The 26,058-nt window shown below is 37.7% G+C and overlaps 2 protein-coding genes across 2 annotated transcripts in view; one reads left to right on the top strand and one right to left on the bottom strand.

Annotated features, from left to right (window-relative positions):
* Nucleotides 1-5,688, bottom strand: part of LOC125488500 — a gene marked incomplete at its 3' end in the record, with an annotated part of 28,209 nt that extends 22,521 nt beyond the window's left edge. The window contains exon 1 of the mRNA XM_038108835.2: nt 5,036-5,688. The remainder of the gene's footprint in view (nt 1-5,035) is intronic.
* A 10,344-nt stretch (nt 5,689-16,032) lies between these two features.
* Nucleotides 16,033-21,249, top strand: LOC105384317 (28 kDa heat- and acid-stable phosphoprotein). Its single transcript, XM_011554531.3, has 6 exons — nt 16,033-16,215; nt 16,336-16,426; nt 16,820-16,919; nt 17,174-17,307; nt 18,903-19,091; nt 21,143-21,249. Exons 1-6 carry the CDS (start codon nt 16,206-16,208, stop codon nt 21,144-21,146), a joined length of 528 nt encoding a protein of 175 aa, XP_011552833.1. The 5' UTR covers nt 16,033-16,205; the 3' UTR covers nt 21,147-21,249.
* The last annotated feature ends 4,809 nt before the right edge of the window (nt 21,250-26,058 follow it).

Consider the following 26,058-nt stretch of genomic DNA (forward strand, 5'->3'; position numbering starts at 1 on the left):
CTTGACTATATCGTCCGTCCATCTCGCGGGGGCCGCCCAACTGTGCACTTGCCAGTACGTGGTCTCCACTCGAGGACTCTTCTTCTCCACCGACCATCAGTCCATCGAGCAATGTGTCCGGCCCACTGCCACTTCAGCTTACTGACTCGATAAGCTATGTCGGTTACTTTGGTTCTTCTACGGATCTCTTCATTTCTGATTCGATCACGTAGAGACACGCCGAGCATAGCCCTTTCCATAGCTCGCTTGGTGACTCCGAGCCTATTCAAGAGGCCTAAAGTTAGAGACCACGTCTCAGCACCGTAGGTCATCACTGGCAATACGCACTGTTCGAACACTTTCTTCTTGAGGCACTGGTGAATTTCGGACGTGAAGACGCTTCGTAACTTCCCAAACGCTGCCCATCCAAGTTGGATTCGCCGAGTGACCTCTTTCTCGAAGTTGGATCTTCCTAGTTGGACTGTTTGTCCAAGGTAGACGTAATTTTCCACCACTTCAAGAATCGAGTTCCCTAGAGATATTGAGGTGGGCGCTATCTGAGAATTGGCCATGACTTTCAACTTGTCCATATTCATCTTGAGGCCTACCTGTTGGGAAACCCGATTGAGGTCAGCATTTTGCTGAGGTCTTCCAACGATTCTGCCATAACCACGATATCGTCGGCAAACCGAAGGTGAGAGATGTATACGCCATTGATTGCCGAGTTCTTCCCAGTCTAGGAGCTTGAAGACATGTTCCATCGCATTAGTGAAGAGCTTCGGAGATACTTATAACATCTCCTTGTCTCACAACTCTCTGCAATGGAATTGCTTCCGTAGTCTGGTCCTGTACTCAAACTGACATGGTGGCGTTTCTACACAATCACTTCAACACTTCAATATACCCGTAGTCAATGTGACACCGTTGTAAGGCCTTGTTGTCTCGGTCGAATCAAAGGCCTTCTGATAGTCCACAAACGCTAAGGTTCTATTATATTCTCTGTGGGGGTGCAAGTACCTGCACCTGGCTCTCTCGAGTGGAACCTTTGCGCATATCTCCAAGGTCTAAACTGCCTTCATAAGCTTGGACCATTTTCCACCGCGCTGGTCCACTGCGGGTTTTTGGGTTCACATATCTAGATGTGCTAAATCTAGATATGCAGGTTTCCTCACGATGTTTTCCTTCACCGTAAGAGCGATGGTATACATTGTACTTAAGTTAAAATAACTCATTGGTACATGTCAGCGCCAAGATTTGAACCCGCATCTCTTGCGCGTGAAGCGGGAGCTTGCCCGACTGAGCTACCAACGCTAAGGTTTTTTCGGATGCCTTTTTTGACTTCCTTTTCTCTTCATTTTCATCGTTCTCCATCTTACTCGTACTAAATGGATACCTAAAACCAACATTTTGCATGTTTATGGTTTTATAAGGATTAAAGCAATGACGCTTGCCCAAATAAATGGCATTTCAGGAACGTAGGCGTCATTTCGGAAACATCTGTCATATACCAGAACGTTCCCGAAATGACCGTTCCCGAAATGATTATTCGTTAAATATTTTCATGTCTCGCTTGACGCCGCCATGTTAAATATTGGTTTTAGAGATTATGAACAAGTGAGCAACAATATTTATAAGAATTTTGCTAAAAGTACGCAAATTTTCGAAAAACTACTTACTAAAGAGCGTTCCCGTAGTGACAGGGAATTAAAGTACGCTTCACACATATTAAATTAAAAGGTACTTACCAACAAAATCTAATATATTTTTTTCGAAAACACAACACACGCCTTTTGCTTTGAATTGTGAACTTTACACTGCTGCTCGCTAACGCCACCTGGCGTGTGTTGTTTTATTTACATCGACCGATATCCACCACGTTCACGGAATGATTTGATAAACGACGGACAGCATTTGAATAGCCAAAATATGAAGAAGTGTTACTTGTAATAATGTAATTTATACGTATATTCTTAATTTAATGATACTAAAAGCTAATATTAAAATATGACAGTTTTAAGTGGTAATATTAAAAATATTTGACTTGTCTGAACTATGAAACATGGTATAAGGACGCATTCCCGGAATGACGATTTAGACCTTTTTTGTTTAAAATCAAATAAAACTTACCATAGCGAAATAAATATGCTGAGTGTGCTGTAATTATATGCACAGAACCTTTATTTTGAAATAAGTATTTTAGTAATATCATGTAATAAAATGAGGAAAAACTTTGTCGGAAGCATAATGCTCACCTCTCTGATTTTGACCCATATACATATATTGTACCTACATTAAACTTATATAGAAAACTTATTAAACCAGATTTTTTGTAACAATACAGTATGTTCTTAGGATTTGTTACTTACCATTTACTAAAATATGGTAGAGTCTATTAAAAAATTACAGGAGTCAACAGTACAGAATTTTTAAGAAATGTAATCATAGCTCTTAATATTGTACAATCTAAAACGAAATTTTGAATAAACAACGCGTGAGCTACCTCCTTTTGCTAGCGCTACCCGTGTACTATGTCATCGACTGCAATTGTTTTTTTCTCTTTAATAGAAGAAGAGTCCAGCCGTGAGATCATCTGATGTGATATTACTTACGTTTTAAAATAGCTATGTCTTTAAATTAAGTTTTTAATAAGGGCTTTGAGTTACAGGTTTTACTTTATATGTACTTATTCACCTTAGGTCGTTGGCTGTTCGGCCTGTATGGTAAACAGAGTAAGCTGTTATTAAGATCTTATTCAATTCTTGTAATGATAAGGTGTTCTTTAACGCAAGAAGTACAAAAGAGGGGTTTAATAAGTTTAGTGATTGTGCCTGAGTGATGTATACCTACAATCTACATATTATCTGGTTTTCAACAGACTTGAAATTGTTCATAAGTATTAGAATGCAGGCATATTGTCGTATTTTATATGAGTAGGTAAAAAAATATCTCCATAGTAAAAAGTCACGTGGCCAACTAAGTTTCTATCGAAAATGATTTTTTTTCACGAATTTTGAAATTCTGATTTCAGTTTCGGGCTTAGATATAACATGCTGCACATGCTGGTTTCGGCTTAGTATAGCCTTTTTGCAACATCCTGTATATTTCAAATTTCAAAACAATGATATCCAATATGATATGGCCATACTGCGATTGTGCAGTTTGGCTTTAGTTCTCCAACTTATTTATATAAAAAAATATTATTAGATTTAATTTAATTACATACAAGAAATCAATAAAGTTCATCACATGATACGCATGAGTTGTTATTTCATTGAAAATATATGATAATCTTAATGCTCATGCTGCAATAATTACTTATTATATTATTGAAAAACCTTGAATTACCTTTGATTGGCGAGTAGAACCTATTTAAGATGAATCTATATTACACACACATGATTAACCCTGTTTAGCACTTATTATTGTCTATATTTTTTTATAATTCCACTGTAAGCATACATTATATTACAATACAAATATTTTTTTATCTACTATGATAGGTAGGTATAGTTTTATAATATTTTTATATTTATGGGTACTATTTTAGTTTAGGTTAATTAGTCGTAGATCACATTTTATTCGAATTACTGTTTTATTTAATAAATAAACTTGGAAATATGTAGGTATAATGTTTTGCAATAAAACAAAATTAGATATTCCCCGATATTTTACTCTTAACAAAACGATGACAACGGCTCACAACCTTTCGCGTAAGTAAAAATTCACGAAAAGTGACCCCCTGACTAATCCTTCGGGGACTATAGTCATCAGCACATATTAATATTATATGTATTATAATTATGCATAATGTTAATGCTCCGATACGATTCCCGGCCTCGGCAAATTTTTTGTGACACCAATGCACAGCTGCCTACCCCGCAAAGACTACACGGCGTTATTGCTTGTATGTTGGTCTTACATAGTACATATACTCTCTGTAAATTGACTGTAATCTTTTTTATTACTATTATTACATTGGGACTAACATAAACACCGGCGAAAAGTGGGTGCAGCAATGCACCTCTGCCTACCCCGCAAGGGAGTATATTAGTTTTTTTTATTTTTTGTAAGTTTTTTTCTTTAATATTTATCGTACAAGGTCTAACAATAGCCACCAACATAGGCGATGCCCTGATAGGACCTAGCTCATGCAAATTTCACCGATAGTGGCGACACTTCGACATTTCGATCAAACGCCGGCCGGGACCTAGTAGGGACTTGCGGGGAATTCTTCTATTAGATCGAATTGTAAATCCATGTTATACTGCAATCTAACAGCCTCGGTAGAGCTGTACGGAATGTATAATAGGGGACCTTACTTAAAGTAAGCAACCTTAGCACCATAGCGCTCCTTAAGTTATACTATAGGGGCATAACTAAAAAACGTTGACAAAATCAACGCTTCTAGAACTTGGAAAATACATTCTAGCGAGTGAGTGAGCATTGAAAAGGTTCCAGAAATATAGCAACAAATTAATCCTAAACGGAAAAAGGCTAGCTTCGTGCCGCTGCTAATGTTGCAATATTTGAAGCACATTTTAATTTAACAGCGGCACCGGCAGCGCATCTGAATATTTCCAAAAAGGTTTTTTTAATTAATAAAGCTAGGTTTTATGTCTTAGGATATAATAAGGTATTTTTTGGCATTTTGTAGGCGGGACTTATTCATTGCTCGCGAGTTTATAAAAGAAAATGCAAATAATAAATGATACTTATCTGCCAAATAGTTTTCCCATACAAAAGACATCAACGGGCGCGCTGAACGTAAGTTCAAAATTGGACGAGGCAGCGATTTTACAAAATATTTAAGAAATACATTCAGGAATCATTTTATTACGTTTGTGATTTGATTAAAATACGTAATGAAAGCAAAGTTTCAAAATGAGTACTAAGTTTTATGAATAATTTTGTTCTAACTATAAATTTACCTGAATAGTCATATAAAGATTATTCAGCGTAAGCTATTTCATATTTTTTTTCAAATAAACATCGTTTTTGTATTTTATTCGTAACCTAAATTATAAAAATTATTATTAAAAAACATAGAAAAACTTACCTATAAATCGGATCGCCCAATTTTCCGGGCACCACCGGTCACTTAAATATTAAAAAAACTACTCCTGGCTGACCTTATTTTAGTCAAACCCTTAACCACTGGCCACCATAGCTGACATAAAATAAAAGAAAAAAGAAAATTTCGTGTTCGATTTTCAAACCGATGTTTCCCGCGCTCGCGTCGGTTGAGAAATGGCGGGCGATTTTAGTGTATAGGGGCGCGCGTCCTTGCGCGGCGGCCAAGGTCCCGAGGAGGCTACTTGTGGACTCGCGCCTAAGCCTCTGTCCCTCTTATACTGCTACTAAGTATTTTAGCAGATGCTCTGACGGACTTCGACCTCTTTGGTACTGGCTGGCTGGAAACATAGACTCGATAGGAAAAGATTAGCTGTAATAGGCGGCGCGAAAATGCCTGAGTAGATTCGTTGGCCGTGTTTTTTCTTCTGCAAATTTTTTGCGTTTGACGTTCGTGTTGTGATGTAACGACTTTGTCTTTTATGACGATGAGATTACGTTGATTTGATAGATAATAATTGACAATTAATAGTGGCGAGTTTGAGTTTTCATAGGTTCATTGAACCTTGGAGATCATAGTTTGGACATGTTATTAACACAATAATTGATACATCCTTTTAAGATCCAGTCAACTTAAAGGTGAAGCCAAAACGTACCTATTCTTTGATAACATGATACAGACAGATCTATGGTAATTTACCGATTTTTTAAATTTTTATAATTAGTACTTAATACCTACATGTGTTAAAGAAATTAATCAGGATATATGTTTTTTGTTATTATTATTATGCATTATCAGGTGACCTAATTCTTTGCAATGTATAAGTAAGTACAAAGAAAAAATTTAATGGGTCACTTAAATATTTTAATGAAATATTACGTTAATATATTGATCCTTGCCAAGAACCGTTATTTTGTTTTTGAAATGCTTTTATTTAAAGCAAGTGATTTGTATGAAACATGATACCTATTGAGCCTTTGGTATCATTGTATCCTTTGATAAAACTGAAGCTTTTATACGTGGTGTTATCTATTAAGGATGATCACTGCTAGCCCCGTGATTTCGGAGTCCTTAGGTTCCCTTTTGTAACTTGGTCGGTTTGTCGGGTAATTGGATTCCCGAATATTGAGTTGGATTCCCGAATACAAAAAAAATTTAAACAACGCAATATTATTTTGATGTGGTCATCCATGGCGAACGCATCACATAGCTTGTGATTAACGCATGTAAACAGGTGGAATTTTATCAGTGACATACCCATTGACCGGTGCATTATACAGGGTGTTGCAAAAAGGGTATACTAAGCCGAAACCTACATGTGCAGCATGGTATATGCCCGAAACTGAAATCAGAATTTGAAAATTCGCGAAAAAAAACATACTCCATAGTAAAAAGTCACGTGACCAACAGGTTTCGGCTTAGTATACCCTTTTTGCAACACCCTTTATAATGCACCGGTCAATGGGAATGTCACTGAAAAAATTCCACCTGTTTACATGCGTTAATCACAAGCTATGTGATGCGTTCGCCATGGATGACCACATCAAAATAATATTGCGTTGTTTTAATTTTTTTGTATTCGGGAATCCAACTCACGACTTCCGACTTGAAAACGTTTGATGATACATTATTATTATAACTTACATTTTATGTGTAAATAGATTAATTAAAATGTACTCACATATTATTATGATGGGTAAGTGTTATGCTCGTGATTCTGATTACTATACTTTATTAACACCGCCGTAAACAAGGAACAAAGTGTCATAAATCAATGCCTGATCGTTAGTGTATTTTTTATGTTTTTGAAGAAAAAATAATTCTACAATTAGAAGCGGCCTACTGGGTGCACTACCTGTCTTGATGATGCTGTTATAAAATAGGTCTCCGTCATTTTAAGACATATTAACCTAGGGCGTCTTGCACAACAAAGTTAATCAAAATTAAATTGTTTATCTCTTGCTCTGACAGTATTATGTCAAAGAAGAAGGTCATAGATTTAATTTTGATTATCTTTGTTGTGCAAGCCAACCCTAATATTTTTTAATAAATAAAAAACAACAACACAAGTCAAATATGCAAACAGGGAAAAATGTTGACAAGTAAACCGAATTACATATTTTATAATTCGAACCTATCGCGAACTTCGTTTTGACTTCGTGGTAGGGCCCCTGTCTGTAATATAGAGATAATGTAGATTTCCAGTCTTTAATTGGACATTTAGCTATTGTATAGATAGAATATTATTTATTTGTATATATACAAACAGAAAGGATATTACAGAACTTATACATATACTAACACATATGTACAAAAATGGCGGTTTTTATCGCTTAAAGCGATTTTTTCAAGACAACCTTTGGGTGGAAGGACATTTAGTTTAATGGATAAAGCGAATGTACCTCTGTAGCTAGCCTCCCAGATATCCAGCCACAGCCGTGTAGTATGCACCAGGATTCCGGTTCTAGCTTCCATTACCTGCACGTCTTCATAAATAATGCACCGGCTTGGACACATTGAAACAAGATTCTTGTACCGACAAAGGATTGTACGTACTTGCAAAGAAACAGTTGCACTTAGAAAATGCTGACACCAAATAATTCATATTTTTTTTAGTATTTTTAAGAATTTGATCAAAGTATTCCAATTCTGATGCGCCATTCAATATTGCAGAAGGTGTAACTAAAATTGATTTTTCCGTTTACTCCTAATGGGTGCTTTCCTAACTGGAACTTTTTCATTGTCTGTGAGTCTAATACACTCACTTAGTACATTTGAGCGATAACGTTTAAATGTGACGTACCGTTCTTAACTTGTGAGTAATAGGAGTCAAATTTAAACCTTACCTCAAACAAATACCTCTTTTTATATCGAATGTACACAAAGATACCTCTAAGAGCGATATTGAAGAGTATTTGTTGGCTAAAACAAAGGAGAAGGTATTCCTACAGAAAATAAAAATGAAAACAGAGAAGAATTATAACGCATATAAACTAATGGTTACCAACCAGAAGTTGAGTGTGTTTCTAAATGACGAACTCTGGCCAGGTGATATAACATGTCGGCGGTTTGTGCGCTACCTAAATCCTGAGCAGAGCAGTGAACAGAACCATACTACCTAGCTATGTATAATACAACTATAGCTACATATAATTGTAAGAACGTGAAACGTTCTGTTACAGAAATTAAGGAATTATGCAATATCTCAGACATAATAACACTTCAGGAGACATGGTTGCTGCCATGCGAGCTGCCCTACCTCGCAACTATCCACGAAGAGTTCGGGAGCACCGGGACGTCGGCGGTGGATACCTCCGCGGGCATTCTAAAGGGAAGGCCTCACGGTGGTGTCGCAATTTTGTGGCGTAAATCGGTGTTTCCGTGTGTGTCTGTGATACAGTGTGCGAATCCGCGAATCGCGGCGATTAGGGTAACCACAAACGATCAACCAGTATTAATTCTAACAGTGTATATGCCTACAGATTGTGCTGAGAATCTGGCAGAGTTTACAGACTGCTTAAGTGCAATAAGTGCTATAATAGAGGAAAGTAATGTTGCAACAGCTTTTGTCCTTGGAGATTTTAATGCACATCCGGGTGAGTGTTTTTATAATGAACTCATAGACTTTTCAGTGGAACAAGACTGGACTTGTGCGGACATAAATAAATTACCACCAGGAACTTATACATATATTAGCGAGGCACACGGTTGCAGGCGGTGGCTGGATCATTGTATCGTAACAGGGGCGGCCTGGCAGTGTGTCACTGATATGTATGTAAAATATGACGTGTACTGGTCTGACCATTACCCGCTAATAACAAAGTGTAACCTAAGTGTAATTAGGCAGAAAGTCCCCGTTAATGATTTTGTGCGTAATAAAATCCATTGGGGGGAAAGGAACTGTAAGCAGACTCACACTTATCACACTTTATGTAATAATAAGTTAAAAGGCATCGATTTCCCGTCAGAATGTCAAAATTGTTGTCAGAATAATTGTAAAAATGAGAGTCATAAAATTATTATAAATAGAATATACTTTGTTGTAGTAACCACACTGTCTGTAGCTGCATGTAAATCATTCGAAGATAAGCATGTTAAGAGCAAGAAATATAAAATGTTAACCGGCTGGAATAGACACGTAAGCGAGGCTCATTTGAATGCTAGGTCTAGTTTTAATACCTGGGTGATGTATGGTAGACCAAATGCAGGCCCTATTTACACGGACATGATTCAGTCACGTAAAGTGTTTAAAAGTAAGCTCAAATGGTGCCAAAATCACCAAGATCAAATTAAAATGGACATGATCGCATCTCATCATGCTAACTCCAATTTCAAGGGTTTCTGGAAGTGTACGAACAGACTTAATGCGAAGCCCAGCGTTCCTGTGAGTGTCGAAGGCGTGTCTAGCCCAGAGGAGATAGCTGAGCTATTTAAGAACCATTTCTCGGTGCAGTCTCCATTAGGGTCCCCTTGTAGGCAGTTCGAGGCTGGGTTCGCTCATGGCAACATTTCAACAGTAATCCTTGCAAAAGATGTTAGACTAGCTATAACAAAAATGACTAGAGGCAAATCGCCGGGCCATGACGGGCTCAGTATCGAGCACCTGCAGCATGCTGGCTACCACCTGCCTCGAGTGCTTGCGATGCTTTTCAACCTATGTTTGAGTCATTCATACCTACCACCTGACTTGGTAAGGACTCTGGTAGTGCCTATAGTAAAAAGTAAAACCGGTGACGTATCAGACAAGTCAAATTACAGGCCTATTTCCCTAGCTACCATAGTAGCTAAAGTGCTTGATAGTGTGCTGAATTCGTATTTGAATAAGAGTATAAAACTGCACGATGCCCAGTTCGGATTCCGGGCTGGGTTATCTACAGAATCTGCTATTCTCAGTGTGAAGCACACTATCAGGTACTACACTGACAGACGGACACCAGTATACGGATGTTTTATGGACCTTTCAAAGGCTTTTGACCTTGTCTCATACGACATCCTATGGCGGAAGCTGGAGGAAGTGGGTCTGCCACCGGAGTTGATATCTCTCTTTAGGTACTGGTACCTCAATCAAGAGAATCGAGTCAGGTGGTTAGGTAAATTTTCAGAGCCGTGTAAGCCTGAGTGTGGGGTGAGACAGGGGGGGTTGAGCTCTCCCATACTTTTTAGTTTATATATAAACGCACTGATAGAGGGGCTCAGCAGCATGCATATTGGCTGCTATATCGATGGTGTGTGTATGAACAACTTCAGCTACGCTGATGATATGGTGCTGCTGGCCCCCTCTGTCAGTGCACTCAACGAGCTGCTTGCAGTGTGTGAGTCCTACGCAAAATCTCATGGACTTAACTACAATACCAAAAAGACGGAATTTATGGTTTTTAAGTCAGGTACCAAGGTCCCAACTTTTGTTCCGCCCATCAGGCTCAACGGTGTTGCTCTTAGAAGAGCTCATTAGTTTAAATATCTTGGGCACGTGTTGACCGAGGACCTGAATGATGACGCGGACATGGAGAGGGAACGCAGAGCATTATCAGTCAGGGCGAATATGCTGGCCCGCAGATTTTCCCGATGTACACCTGCAGTCAAAATTGCGCTTTTTAAAGCATACTGCACTTCTTTGTACTCGGGAAGTTTGTGGGTAAGATATACCCAAAAGGCATATAATGCTCTGCGTATCCAATTCAATAATGCATTTAGGGCACTGTTGCGGCTACCCCGCTTCTGCAGTGCCTCAGCAATGTTCGCCGAGGCACGCACAGACGGCTTCAATGCAATCTGGCGCAAGAAGTCGGCCTCTCTTTTGGGCAGAGTGCGGGGGAGCGGTAACAGTATCCTAAGTGCTATAGCAGAAAGAAATGACAGTCCACTTGTCTGGCAACTAGTCATAAGAACAAAATCTGTTTTAGTTATTAAGTAGTGTTAAGTAGATATTAGAATTTAAGTTTTGTAAATGTGTGTTTTTATATGGACAAATTGTCTGAAATAAATAAATTATTATTATATTAAAAACATAGACAGTATTTAACAGGTGTTTAGCGCTGTCAAACGCCTACAAAATCTGTCAAATTCGGTTTTAAACTCTTGTTAAACAGTGTTTAAAGTTTTTTGTGGTAGTAGAGCTAGTTTTGTATTCCTTTCTGAAACCACTTACATTTAATAATTACTATACATATAGCTACATATTTTGCGTTCGTACGTCAATTCTAGGTTTGTGGTCGGGGCTTATAAAGAGTTGTGTAAAGATCAGCTACACTTCAGATGCAGAGGTCTATTTCGGCTTTCAATTGAGTAATAAAATAATACTAAGTAAAGTACATATTATTACTAAAAATAACATAATAATTACCTACAGATTCAGTTATCCTAAAGGCTTGTTCATATTTCATAAGTCTTTCATACACCCAAAGGTTGCCTGGAAGTGATCGCTTTTAGCGATATAGCCGCCTACTGTGCTTACTCTTACTTTGTAATAATGTAATTTTATGTTATGCGTGTTTCAATAAAGTTATAATATTGTATTGTATTTTATTGTATTGCAAGCCAAGTATTTACAGAAAGTGGTGAATCAAAAGTCGTACTGACGAAACCATACGTCAAATTATAAGGTTAATATGTCTCACAGGCTCACGCTACACATAGTAATCTGTACTTTATCCTTGACTTGATGTTATTACTAAAACTTATCGAGGTGAATGAATCCGTGTTTAGAGACATTAATTGGGAGGATAATGTTTGGGGATGTATTGGTATTTGTTCCAAATCTAAATAGTTTAGGAAATGCCTTGGAAAGGTCTATGACATACGTGTCTGTGGCCTATCGGATAAGACCTCGTCGTGTCATTTTAGAGGCAGTGGGTTCAAATCCTGGTGAGTATGTTGTAATGTTTTTTTTTTCAAATAAGGAATTTAAGTCAATTTTACTATATGCTTAGGTAGGTACTTATATGGTAAATTTTCTTTCTTCATAGTTAGGAAGCCTGCATGGTGAACCAGTGGTGGAAAATGGTCCAAGCAAAGACGTAGTTCTGAGTCACCCACTTATGCTTACCTAGTACCCTTTTTTTAAGACTTACCTAGTATTATTTTTGTACCTTAAATGAACTACAAAAAACTGTTGATTTCGATCCATTCTCCATACCGATGAAATCATACGTCCAGTAGGTAAAGCATGAGGGCGTAGTATTTAATTGACCTACAATTAATATTGTATCACGACTGTATGAAGATATAGGTACCATGCATGACGCAGTACACGGAAATTGATTTTTTTGTAAATATGTAACAGATTTGATGTTTTTTTTTATGAAATTGCCAAGTAACACCAAGTTTCAGGCACGTTTTGGCAAAATCGTAGATGAACAATATACGAACAAGATGATAGATACAAAAACAAATAAAAAAACTGTCCGCATCTTTTTTAATGACAACCATTGTACTTATTAAGGAACAAAGACTCAAATCTAATAACCGAAGTAATTAAAAAGAAGAGCTCAGTCAGTGGTGTGTTATTTGTTTGTAATTCTTTTGGACTGACACTCTATCTTGTTTTCATATTGTGAATCTAAGGGGCAATTAAATAAAGGTTTAGCATGTGGCGCGGTCATACAGGATAAGTGTGATTCATCATCAATCTATTACACTTTATGTTTTAGGTGAGTAAATATTACAGGATATTGGGGTACTTACCAACATGATGTCATGAAGAGTCATGACTCATGATGTTTAAACCGAAGTTCCACCGCCGCTGGCTAATCTCAGTCCGTTTTAGCTTTTCATACATGTCAACCAGGTTTCCATACATCTGAAAATAAAAAAAAACACATTGAAACGTCTACAGTAGTGTTTTTCAACCGTTTTTGTTTTTCAAGTGGTTAATTTAGTTGGAGACCATAAATAATAATACCTTAACATACTCATTCATAGATCATAAAACAACCGAAGGATCAAAGGGGACGCGGAATATTTTTTTATACCAAGGGGGACGCAGCATGAAAAAGGTTGAAAAACACTGGTCTACAGCATTGGTGCAGTGGTCAGTAACTACTGTTGTGCCGAGGGTGCTGGGTTCAATCGCCAGCCGGGGCAGATTTGTTCAAACGCAGATATTTTTTCGCGGGTCTCGCATGTTCAATGTTTGTGTTGTATGATATCACCAACTCACATGCCAAGCGAGGAGATTATGGAAAAAGTGACCGTTTACTAATGGAAGATCCCCATGTCCAGCAATGGAATATTTACGGGTTGTATTGTAGACAAAGGCATAGACTTTCTTCTGTCTTTGGCAAAGAGCTAAGAAGTCGCCCTCCAAGCCGCTGGAGCAACGATCTTGGATGGTAGTGGCAGGGTGAGGAAGGCCGAGGACTGTGTTGTGGCTTTAGAGATTAAAAGACATGGTACTCCATACAGGGTGAGTCTTTCATAGGTGCATATCCGGAAGTATGTTACAGAGCTCTTCATTCTGAACAACTTTTGTTATAATGACCTTGGGATGTTACGAAAAAAGAAGATGCTTCCCCATACAAAAATTGGTTGTTTTCGTGATACTGTGTATGGGGAGTAGGGACTCATTCTGTTTTATTAAGTATCTGATTCAACTACAGAATACTGCCTTAGTTTATTTTTACTCTCTCACGAGTTGATATTTACCGGAGTGGCGGAGGCGAGTGCTTTTAAGGTAGGTACAGTTACAGTTACAGGTAAAATGTCACTTGCGTATCTGTAATAATTTCAGTTACGTAATAACTCATGTTGTATGTTGGACATACGGGATCGTGCGTGATCGTGACCGTTTCTTAATGTAGATACTTACTTTTAAGGTAAGCATAATATAAAAGGTAAGTAAGTGTAGGTATTATCTCTTTATACGGGACCTAGGTACTAGTGTTTTAATTAACCCTTAATGGGTTTCTGCTGCTTGTATCAGGCATATTGTATTTTTTTGTGTAATTTCTTATTTAATAAATAAATTAATGAACGAAATTCTCTAATGTCTCTTCTTTACTGTTGTAAGCATACGTACTCATAATAGTAATAATTTACTCACGAGCAATGAAAAAGTAGTACCTGACATTGCCGTTTCATACTAATATATACTACCTACTATAGGAGTCTTCCGTAAGTGCACATCCGCAATTCTGAACAACTTTTATTCTAATAAACTTGAGATATTCGCGAAAATAAAAACTACTAGGTACCCTTACTTGTGTATGGGTTGGTCCTATGTTCATAACTACACCAGTAGCTGTATCATTCTAAGCTTTATTTTTTGCGTAAATTGTCCTTGCAGTAAACGTATTTAAATACCAAGATTAGAATAATCACATCCTTTTGTCGCTCTCATATTAAATGTAGGTATTTTTATTTTCTCAACCCTGTTTGCATCTTTGCACAGTTTTAAATAATGATTGCAGGTGTAAAGGGACCGCTTTGCAGGGCCGTAGCCAGTATGTAAGTAATACCAGACACATCTATTAACTCTAGCAAGAGCTATCTAGGTATCTTAATCATCAATAACCTAACCTAATCGAACCAACGTTAAAAATCCTCCGAAATTCAACACTAAAAGTCGCATTACTTTTGAACGGCTATGCTGATTTTGATAAAATATGGCTTAGAACACCTATGACCAAAAAACTAATCTAAAATCGGTTCAGCTGTTTGGGAGCTACCATACCACAGACATATACAAACACACGTTAACATTATATTTTTTATCGGTGGTTAATTATTTTTTTCCATCAGGCAGTACAAACCAAACATGTGCAGATAATAGACTTGTCCCAAAGTACATCTCTGTATAAATAAGAAAAATATCTAGTTTATACTAAAGGACCTAAGGGACTGGTCAGTAATAACTTGCAAGAAGCACCTGGTCTATTTATGTCCTAGCTGGCTTCAGACCAGTTCGAGTTGTTATGACTCTCGGTTTTGTTTGCCAAGTAGGTAACTTTAACGTAATTATTATGGGATGTTTTGCTTACGAAGAATTATGTCAAGTGACCACAATTACCTACAGTGCAACTATTAATTCCTGATAATAAAGACTGCGATTTTGCTAAGACTTTTTAACAATTTCAGTTATTTACTTATATATGTAGGTACTAACATTTTAAAAATAAAATATCTACCGATTGATTATGGATTTACGCTTAAATAAATATAAGTAAATTGATCGATTAAATAACCCGTATTTAACCATTAACTAGGATCCACTTCAGTTTTCAGGACTTAGCACTGGAAGTTTGTAAGTACTAAGTCCTGAAAACAAGTACGTACCTAATTAGGTGCTTCAAGCTATTTGGGGCTGTGAAAAAGTTTATACCTTGGTACCTGTCTACACTTTATGGTCAGAGTCTGAGGTATTTACTATAAAAATAAATTTAGGTATGGATAGTTATTCGTGAAGGTACCGAATGCAGCATGCAGCAGGTAGACAAAATGGTTTCGGTAATCAAATCGTTACGGGCAATACTGTACCATTATCTACAGAAAGCAAAAGTGGTAAGTATTTGAGTTAGTAAGCCGAAAGTTAGTAAAAATATAGGTACTTAAGTACTTGCCGCAGTCTTACTAGCGTTCTAGCGCATTGAAAGCGTTTTTCCCATAACTTCCACATTTCAAGGCCTCTTCAAGTCTTCATGCCAAATGCTAATTCAAATTTTTAGAACCTACCTCCCAATACCCAATACCTACTTAGATTGAAAAAGTCTGCTTTAGTCAATTTCAGCCAGAAACCAGAAACGACCATATTTTGCGGGTTTTAGTTGTTAGACTTCTACATTGATAACAGAAAATGACAATAGGTAAGTTTATTCACTCAAGATCTTGTAAATAAATCAATCGAATTCTTTTCTCAACAAATTATGAAAATGGTATTCCAGAAAACTCAACAAACGGTGGGTTATTATTCTAAAGTATCATGGATGACTTCGTCTGTGTAAGACCATAGACTAGTAAACCAGCCGCCATGCCATAATTTTATTCTGTGAATCACATCCGTCGAAAAATCAAAACGTCACGTCAGTTCTAAATTCGTCAATTTTGTTTCTTCCACACCAGCAAATACATTCTTATAATCTTTGTTCGGTGTTATTCTATTAGCGCATAATCGGAATTTACAGATTTTCTCCTTTTACCGTACAGTTCTCCCTATTTCAAGATGCCGCGTGGTAAGTTTGTTCATACAATGATAGTTTTTTTTCAATGTCATACAATGTTATGAAAATGTGCTTTTTTTCGTGGCTTGTTGCCCTGTAACCTTCCCTTGTAAAGCAATTACTTTGTTGCAGGAAAGTACACGAATCACAAGGGCCGTAACCGTAAATTCACGAGTCCTGAAGAATTAGAGGAGCAACGCAAACAGGAGGAATTAAAACAAAAGTAAGAAAGAAATGCTGGGCAAAATTTTACTCTAAATTTTGAATTGTAAAGTGTACCTTGGATATATAGCTAGATCATTGTAGGTAGGTAACTAGATGACGAAAGCAGGAATTTAGTTTTTGATGGTACCAACTCCTACGAAAATACTACAATTCAGTTAGAAATGCTAGCTGATGATAGTTGTATTACTTATTGCATCAACTTTTAAGGTTCTGGACAGACAAATTACATTTCTACTCCAATTTAACTGCAAATTGCAGTACAGATGCTGTTTGAGTGTTGAATGGATTACAATAGAAATGCAAACCCAACACACAGTCCAATTGCATTAAAGCACACTCCATTTGTGCTCAAATGTACAGGTATCTCAAAGACTATGATGGTGATTTACAGATGGAGAAAGGAGCATGGTGATGTCAGTTCGAGTGAAGAGGAAGAGGCAGCGAAGTCCGGCTCTGGAGACAGTAGCGAGGAGAGTGACTCCGATGAAGATGTAAGTTGCTCTTTAGTCAATTTAATATGGCGCATTTTTGATGGATGTCATTATTATTTGTCTCTTACACTGATTCCTGTATGAAATAACATTGTGGGAAATTAGAGGCAATAATTTTTTTTATAGGTAATTATGAAACTATTACTGTAGATGATGTCTCAACACTACAAAATGTTATATGCTGTGTATTTGTGTTTGTTTCCAAACAGAAAAATCTGTAAAACTACTATAATTTTCTGAACTATCCCTTTCAGCACCCTACCAAGGCAAAGGGAGTGTCCGGACTGATAGAAGTAGAAAACCCCAACCGAGTAGTGAAGAAAAATAAGAAATTATCTAGTCTAAATACACTCACGGCCGGCGAGCCCGAGAAGCCACAGCTTTCCAGGTAAAAAAACATAGTAAAATTATTGTACAGTCTAACACAACCAGACCTAACCCATTTCACATAGCATTGTCACACTGTCAGGGGTCAGGTAAAGTCAGATTTCTTTGCCTCTGACTACAAACTTAGGAAAAAGCTGATTCTTCATTAAAAAGCTGATTCTTCATTGTCATAGTTAGGGTTTCTGCTCGAGATTTCTCGAGCTCGAGAAGATTCGAGAAATTCGGCTTGGTTCGAGACGAGAAAAAAATCTGAAGACTCGAGAATCTCTCGAGCCTTGAGATAAAAATTAAGAATATTCAATTCGATTTTTCCTGCGCCGCTTAACAACACACACGCATACCATTCGCGTGTATATTATGTCTCACTCAATTTAAGCTAGTGCTGTACTGATATCAATTAATGATTAAAAGATAACGTAGTAGTTAATAGTTACGTACTGTTTCTTAGTTCAGGTGGACCAAAGAAGTCATCCGATGTTGTTTGGCTCTCATTTTTTTCTAAATGAAAAACTTCGATTATGTTTTTTGATTATGTTTATTTGAAACATAACAATTTTATTGGTAAAGTCGAGAAGATGATATCGGCCAAATGGGCGCCGTCACAATTGATTGCCATACGGGTTTGTTTTATGGCATTTCTCATCACTTCAGCGAAAACTTCGGGCGAGAGATTCTCGCAATCGTGTCGAATGTTGTCCTTAAAGGCTTCCAGAGACACGAGTTTATTCAAATAAACACGGGACTTAAAAAAAACCCCACAAAAACTGTCTGAAACGGTTAAATCGGGCGATATTGCAGGGAAAAATTACAGATAAAACGAAAAAAAGGTGACCCGTAAACTGAATAAACACAATTATTCCGCGTTCTTAGGGAGTAATAGCATTCCACGGCTTCTGAACTTGTATTCTGCATTTGTCTAGTCCACCAATATCAAAACTGACTTGAAATTGGCGGCCATTTTCACAAATGAGAGCAACTTCCAATAGGGTGATTACTTTTGGCCCACCTTGTACTAGTAATAAGTAGTAGCTAGACAGCTAATTATGAGTATTAGTAGAGCATTTTCTTTGTCATTAAGTTGACAAAGTAAAAAAAGGAGATTTTGCGTTTTTTTATTTTAATTAAGCCTTTTTCTAAAGGTCTTTTTAGAAAGGCTCGAGACTCGAGAAGACTCGAGAATTCTCGAAGCTCGAGAACGAAAACAGGTCGAGAAATCAGAAACCCTAGTCATAGTAAACAATGTAAAAATATCCACTGTCAACTAAGCCAGACCGCTGTACTTTAGAAAAGTATCTGATTGTTGCTGAATGAAATGAGAAAGGCAACTAGCCTTGGGAGAAGTACATTCAGCAATGCATAAATAGACTTTCTGACAGCTGTCTATGTTGAGGAGCTCCTAAAAAATATACTAATTCGGAGTTGCAGAAACGAACATTAAATCTATCTCTGTCACTGTCCGTATACTGCCTCAGCAAGGCAGACATCTTAAAATCCCTTTGTGCAGCTCAGTGTATATCACAGACGCTCACAAAGCGTTCAAACCACAGTCACGCCATCTTTTTCCATCCATAACAAACTTCCAAACCTCCTCCACAGACGCGAGCGCGAAGAGATCGAACGCCAGCGCGCGGCGGCGGCCTACCAGAAGGCGCACGCTGAAGGCAAGACAGACCAGGCTCGTGCGGACCTGGCGCGGCTCGCCATCATCCGGCAGCAGCGCGAGGAGGCCGCCAAGCGCAGGGAACAGGAGAAGAAGCAGAAGGAGGAGTCTACCACTAAGAAGAGGTCAGTAGAGTGCTTTTGTTTTCTGGAAAGCTGCGGTGTACAACCAATTCTTAGGCCGCCCGGAGGGATTTGGGATCCATATGGCCGTAAATATAGCTCCAGTATCCAGTATTCCTGGCCTTGCGGCACGATTCAATCGCAGCGCCAAATTTATGGCGAAGCGCGATATGTAGTGATTTTATCTACATCGATAACGGACCCGTGTTGCAGGGAATGTATCTTGGGCTGGTTTTCTTAGACCGGATAGTTTTGGAATCAGTATTCGGCATTCCTGGCCCGGCGGCACGGTTCCGTTATCCCCGTCGTATTTATGGCGAATCGCGATAAAGTAACGTTTCTCTACATCGATAACGGACTCATGTAGCGGGGACTGCATAAGTCTAAAATACAGCAGTTAAAACTGCTCGCTATCATCTTCTAAATACCAGGCGTGGGTATTGGTTACAGTATCAGGTATGTAGATATAGTGTATAAAGCGTTCGCTGAGGGCGCGACGGAGCAGGCGCGCGGGGCTGGCGCGGCTCGCCGTCACCCGGCAGCAGCGCGAGGAGGCCGCCAAGCGCCGCCAGCACGAGGAGAAGAAGCAGAAGGAGTAGTCCACCACCAAGAAGAGGTCAGTAGAGTGCTTTTGTTTTCATGAAAGCTGCGGCATATGAAGCGATTTGGGATTCATATGGCCGTAAATACAGCTCCAGTATTCAGTATTACTGGTTCTGCGGCACGGGTCAGTCACAGGGCTGTATTTATGGTGAATCGCGGTATAGGGACGTTTCTCTATGTCGATAACCGACCCGTGTAGCGGGAACAGTAGGTATCTGTAAGAATATAAGCTGTCAGTTATGATGAATCGCGATATAGCAATGTTTATTTAACGGATCCATGCAGCGGACTGTATGTGTAAGAACAAGAGATATCTAAAATACAGCAGTCAAATCTGCTGCCCATCTACTTTAAAACACCACTGCTTTGAACACACTGGGTACAGGTTACAGTATCTTATAGATAAAGTGTATAAGGCGCACGCTCAGGGCGCGACGGAGCAGGCGCGCGGAGCTGGCGCGGCTCGCCATCATCCGGCGGCAGCGTGAGGAGAAGCAGAAGGAGGAGTCTACCACCAAGAAGAGGTCAGTAGAGTGCTTTTGTTTTCAGGATAGCTGCGGCATCATTTTCAACTAGGCCGAAGGGATATGGGATCCATATAGACGTAAATACAGCTCCAGTATCCAGCATTCGGTATTCCTGACCCTGCAGCACGGGTGAATCACAGCGCTGTATGTATGGCAAATCGAGATAGTGACTTGTTTCTATATCTATAACGGAATCATTTAGCGGGGACTGTATTAGTACTCGGTATTATTGGCTCCGCGGCACGGGTCAATCACAGTGCTGTATTTATGGTGAATCGCGATATAGGGACGTTTCTCTATGTCGATAACCGACCCGTGCTGCGGGATTTGGGTATTTGTAAGAATGGCTCGCCATCATCCGGCAGCAGAAGGATTTGGGATCCATACAGCACAAGTATCCAGTATTCGGTAATCCTGGCCCCGCGCCACGAGTCTGTTATTTACGCAGACCAATAATAGCGCCGTATTTATGATGAATCGCGATATATAGTGTCTTTTTTCTATATTCATAACGGACTGACTCATGTAGCGGGGACTGCATCTGTAAGAAAGTGGACGGCCTCACATACACCTGTTAAATCTGCTGGCAAAATATACTTAAAGATGTCATACACAGTCATGGAAAGATACCACTGCACATCGGGTACCGGTTACAGCATCTTGTAGATGACTGTCAGCCGGTTTCAGAATAGAGCATTCAGTGTCTGGTATAAATGGTTCTGAGGTGTTTATGAAAGATGTATACTGTTTGGAATAGACAATCAGTTTCTGACACTTCTGGTAGGCAATATACAACCAAATGTCAACCTAAATGAGCTTGAACGGCCTGACAAAAAAACCCTGCTGTATTATCCATATTTACGTAAGCAATGAGTTTTTAATCTTAGATCTTAATATTTATATCACTTTTTCTGTTAATTTCAGGTAGACAATGAATGAACGTAAGGCTGCTACGGATTGTTATCTCACCAGTGAAGTTATACCAGCTGGGGGTGTTCAAAATAAACAGGAATTCAACTCGATAATTATGTAACAAAGTGTATATTTTATGTTAGTTGATTGATATCAAAATTGGCCAGAACCATTTTACCGTAGGGTTGATTTTTCAATGGTATAATTTCGACCTGTCGCTGTCGCAATACACGACAGCATCAGAATCATGCCATTGAAAAATGAGCCCTGATTTAAAATGGAGTTGAACGATTTTGATACTAAACAACTTTAATAAGATTCTCAATAAATTGCAATATAAATTCACACTCAAGATATAAAAGCACGATATTTTAAACATTAAAAATCTATGACTCTTGTCTAGCTATATCCGAAAACTCAGTTGGTATAATCTTGGTATACATGGGCTGCTGACGATGATGATAAAACAATCAATTTGTACATCTCACCATAAAGACTTCACTACAGATATACTTACACTTGTCCAAAATTAATAATGCACATGTAGATCTTCACACCCGAATCATTAAATCGTAAGAGCCTTAAAAAAACACTTGCATTTTGCACCTTGTTCGAAAGAAATAGGAGCCAATATCATGTGTCACAGAATAGAAAACAACCGATCTGTGAAAGATATCTATGCGCATTATCAACTTTGGAGCACTGTACCTATTTATATATTATTATTAAATAATATTTACATTTGAATATTTTAACTGAAGCATAATAAAAGTTCTGGTTTTGAATAGCCTTATCTGCTACTTGCTTGTGGGTGCAAATAATTTGTTCTTTGCCAGTGATTATTTGTGTTCTATGTATCAATTAAATTGAGCTTGTTTTTAATAGTCTTTACTCCATGTCCTATGAATTTAAACCAATACTTTATGTTTCAATGTTTTTTTTACAGTAAGTGTGTTAAATCTTGTGTCGACTTATTTTTACTGATGTGTTCATAGTGTAATGATATAATATTATTATTATCATTATTTCGTTCTTTGGGCACAAAATATTAATAACGTGTTATTCAAAAAACATGGTACAAAACGAACACTGGTAAATTATACGATAATCCCAATCATTACATAAATTTAATACCTACCTTTGCAAAATCAAAAGCTTGTGAGCGCTATTTGTGTATTCTTAAATAATTTTGTATTTTTTAATTTTGTCACTGTACAGCGATCCACCGACATAAACTTTAACGACTTTAACTTATAACTTGTGAGTTACATTAAGTATTTGAATGTTTTAATATTGTGTCATTAATAGTTAGTATTTTCAAGGATTGAATATAATTATAATGATTAATTAATCAGTAAAATTTGAGGCAAATTCTTATATCCCTATATTGCAAAATTATTTTGAATGGAATGCATGACTCTCGAGGTTGAAGCTGTGTATAAATTGTTCAAGTTTTGTTAGATAGCCTCACTAGACAATTTTATATACGAATATGTATCATAAAAAATAAATAAATTTAACTACGTATTTGTTTTGTTTTTTATGCCAATTAGTGTTAAGACTAAACAGACTTGCTAGAAAGAAGCTAACGTTTTAGTTGTAGGTAACAGAAAAAATAAGTGTCAACACCCAAAAATGTTTATTATAGATTCTGACCGTATTCTTTCATTTAGGCAAGACTTAAATTAGTAGAAGAAATAGAACTCCCATCTTTGACCCGTAGCAAAGTGGTGAGCATTATTGGACTCTACCTAGGTAGGTACAGTAAGGGGCAGTAAACCTGACCCCCCTCAGAAGCATTGTTAGTGTGAGAGGGGGGTCAGGTTTCTTTGCACCTGACCGTACCTACACTAATCTAATATTAAACACCTATTAAGTTATAATTTTAGGATTTCAAACACTTCTTTATAGTACTTACCAACCTACGATTTTCATCCTTAAAAAGATTTTTAGTTGACGCATCATTAGCTGTAACTGATCTCGCCTGCACTTACATTATGAGGGTAATCTTCCGTCGCACACATTAGATGTTATGCGCATATTTAAGAGCGCATATTTTATGCTAATCCACCCTGATTTCGAGTATGTTTTTTGCGAAGTAAGGTTAAGGGATGGATGGTGCTTGTGAATCTTGGGATAGGACGAAATGTTAAATTACTTATTAACGAAAGTTCATACCTACTCGTACTTCAATGAAATCACACTAACATGAACTATGGAATGGAGCACTGTAGTTTAGGTACGTTTAGTTAAGGCGGTCGAATGGCATAGTGGTTAGTGGCCCTGACTGCTAAGCCGAAGGTCTCGGGTTCGATTCCCGGCTGGGGCAGATATTTTTGTTTAAAGACAGATATTTGTACTCGGATCTTGGGTGTTGATATTTATATTTAATATGTATTTATCTATGTATTTGTGTAGATATATCAGTTGTCCGATATATACCCATAACACAGGCTCACTAGCTTGGGGTCGTATGGCCGTGTGTGAGCTGTCCCCCACATATTTTTTATTATTATTATATTTTAATTTAAAATTCCAACTTTAAAATTATTTAATATTACCTAGGTACAACAACAAAGACAAACTTGTAAAGCTGGAGCTAAATCCTTACATCAGGGCCACAAATCGGCACCCTCGATAGCGAATAGATCGATGTACGTAGATAGTCGCCTAGACGAGGGTACACTTTGTACATACATAGGTTTATAGGTACATAGGTACGTACATACGTCCGTAAACGGTATCCGCAAGTGAGATGTTATCTCCCACTGCCACTTGTACAGGGTATAGTACAATATAGTGGTGACAACGATTATAAGTAATCAAAGCAATTTTCAGTGTGAAATCATAAGTTTTTAATTAAAGTAAGTAGTAATGAAGCTGACCGTAGGTACACTCAAAACAATCAAATGTACCTATTCTAACAAGAATAGCTTTGCCTGTCATAAGTAGGTATATTTTTTTTATTGCCCATATTATATTTTTATATAGTGCCACAAACTTATCTGTTCCGGTGACAGCTCACGTAAATGTGTAATATTTCTTCATTCTATAAGATTTTAAGTTTGCCAGTAGTGATAATTCGCTCTTGTGGTTTTAATTAACCCATCTAATCTATATTAATATATAATTCATTAGTAAATAATAAGATATGGATCAATTTAGTTCGCTCTCACCGGAACAGATAAGTTTGTGGCACTGTAGAGACGGTGGAAAAAGTCCTGAAGTGCCGTCATTTCCATGAGCGTTGTTTTTTTCGGACATAGACCATTGCTACCATCAGAAGGATCAAGAGGATGCTTCCCCGTATCAATAACACAGCGTTATTAGAGAGCTTATTACAGTACAGAACAGGATTTCATTGCTCGTGTAGTTAGTGAAAATACAGTGTAGGTATTTTTTTTCCATGGAAAACCATATTTTTTTTCGCGAATTTTGGTATTTGTATACTGCATTTAAAATTTATGTATATGGCCAATAGCAGATAAGTACTCTACGTCGCCATCCCTTCTCGGCAGCCGCTAAACGTCGGTTGCTATCGCGGGCAAATCCATGTGATTCCCCGAAGACAGAGTGATCTAACCCGACTGATGCGGCCAGCTCAACTAAACGCGCAGACATTGTGGGAAACTGGCGAAAACATGTCACTTTAGCGGGGTGTGTTTTGGAAAAAAATACAAACTAACTAATAAGTAAATGTTTTGAGATAGGTACTTAACTAATGGAATTTAAATTTTGAAAAGATATTTACTAAAAATTACATTACCTAGTTAACTAGTTTTGTCAGAGACCTTCTTAATAATAATATAAACCTTTTCTGAGTTTTTAGGTGTATAAACCTCCCCAATAAAATAATGCTTACTTTATACCTACCTGTTAAGAACTTACCTACCTTTCCTAGGCACTCATAAAATTCAAAACCTATTATATTAAAAACTTGCTAATACAAATCACAAACAACCTGCTGATACATATTTTACACACTTTCAGCTTCCAGACTTCGGAATAAGTTTCATAGGCGTGTGATTAGTAAGATTTCGGCTAAATATAATATGCTATTAAATAAAAATGAAAAAATATTTATTTAAACTAAAGATTATGAAAGTTACAAAAAAATTGCCTCTTATAGTGAGGTATCAAGTTATTAACACTATTAACCTGTAACTAGGTGCTTTGTATAAGTACCACATAAGTACCTACGTCCAGCGTACCCTGAGCAACGAATGCCGCTATTCTGAATGTCAAACCACATAGCGAACCCTTAGGCCGAGTTTTTTGATCCGTGGTCAACTTTAACCATTAGTCAAGTCACTTGTCAAACATGACAGCTGCATACGAATTTTGTTGGATTTTAACTAATGGTAGCCATTTTTGACCAATGGTTGAGTTAACTAGGGATCAAAAAACTGGCCCTTAGTCGCGTTCTAGTGGTTGTCAGGTTGTCACAGACATGCTAGTAGAAACTATGAAACTATAATAAATCCACTACTGATTAAGAAATTTAAGTGTTTGCGCTGGGGTGGCATTAATATCTTTTTGGCGGACTGTATTATCCTACTGTATGTATATGTACAATTCGGCTACATGTACGAAAGCCGAAACTTTTTCACCCTACACTAGCTGGTCTGCAAGGTGCCCTGTTCGACTTCGTGCGCGTTAAAAATGTAAACGGTACAGCTTTATTGGTGCCATTCGTGATTCTAGTGGCACTAAAGCATTTCTGACCCACGGGACTGAAATATTTCGATCTTACGTGAGTTTTTCGGGGAGCAAACACGACAATATGAAGATTGCAGGTATGTAACTAGGAAGTTACAGTTTAAGATACGGAGCCGACTCAGTTATGTTTTGGCAGATCCTGCTGCTACATTCACGTAAATAGGTAAACTGATACTAACGAGTAAGTTGTGTAAGTACTAACTTATTAT

Source organism: Plutella xylostella, chromosome 17 (assembly GCF_932276165.1).
Source record: "Plutella xylostella chromosome 17, ilPluXylo3.1, whole genome shotgun sequence".
NCBI lineage: Eukaryota > Metazoa > Arthropoda > Insecta > Lepidoptera > Plutellidae > Plutella > Plutella xylostella.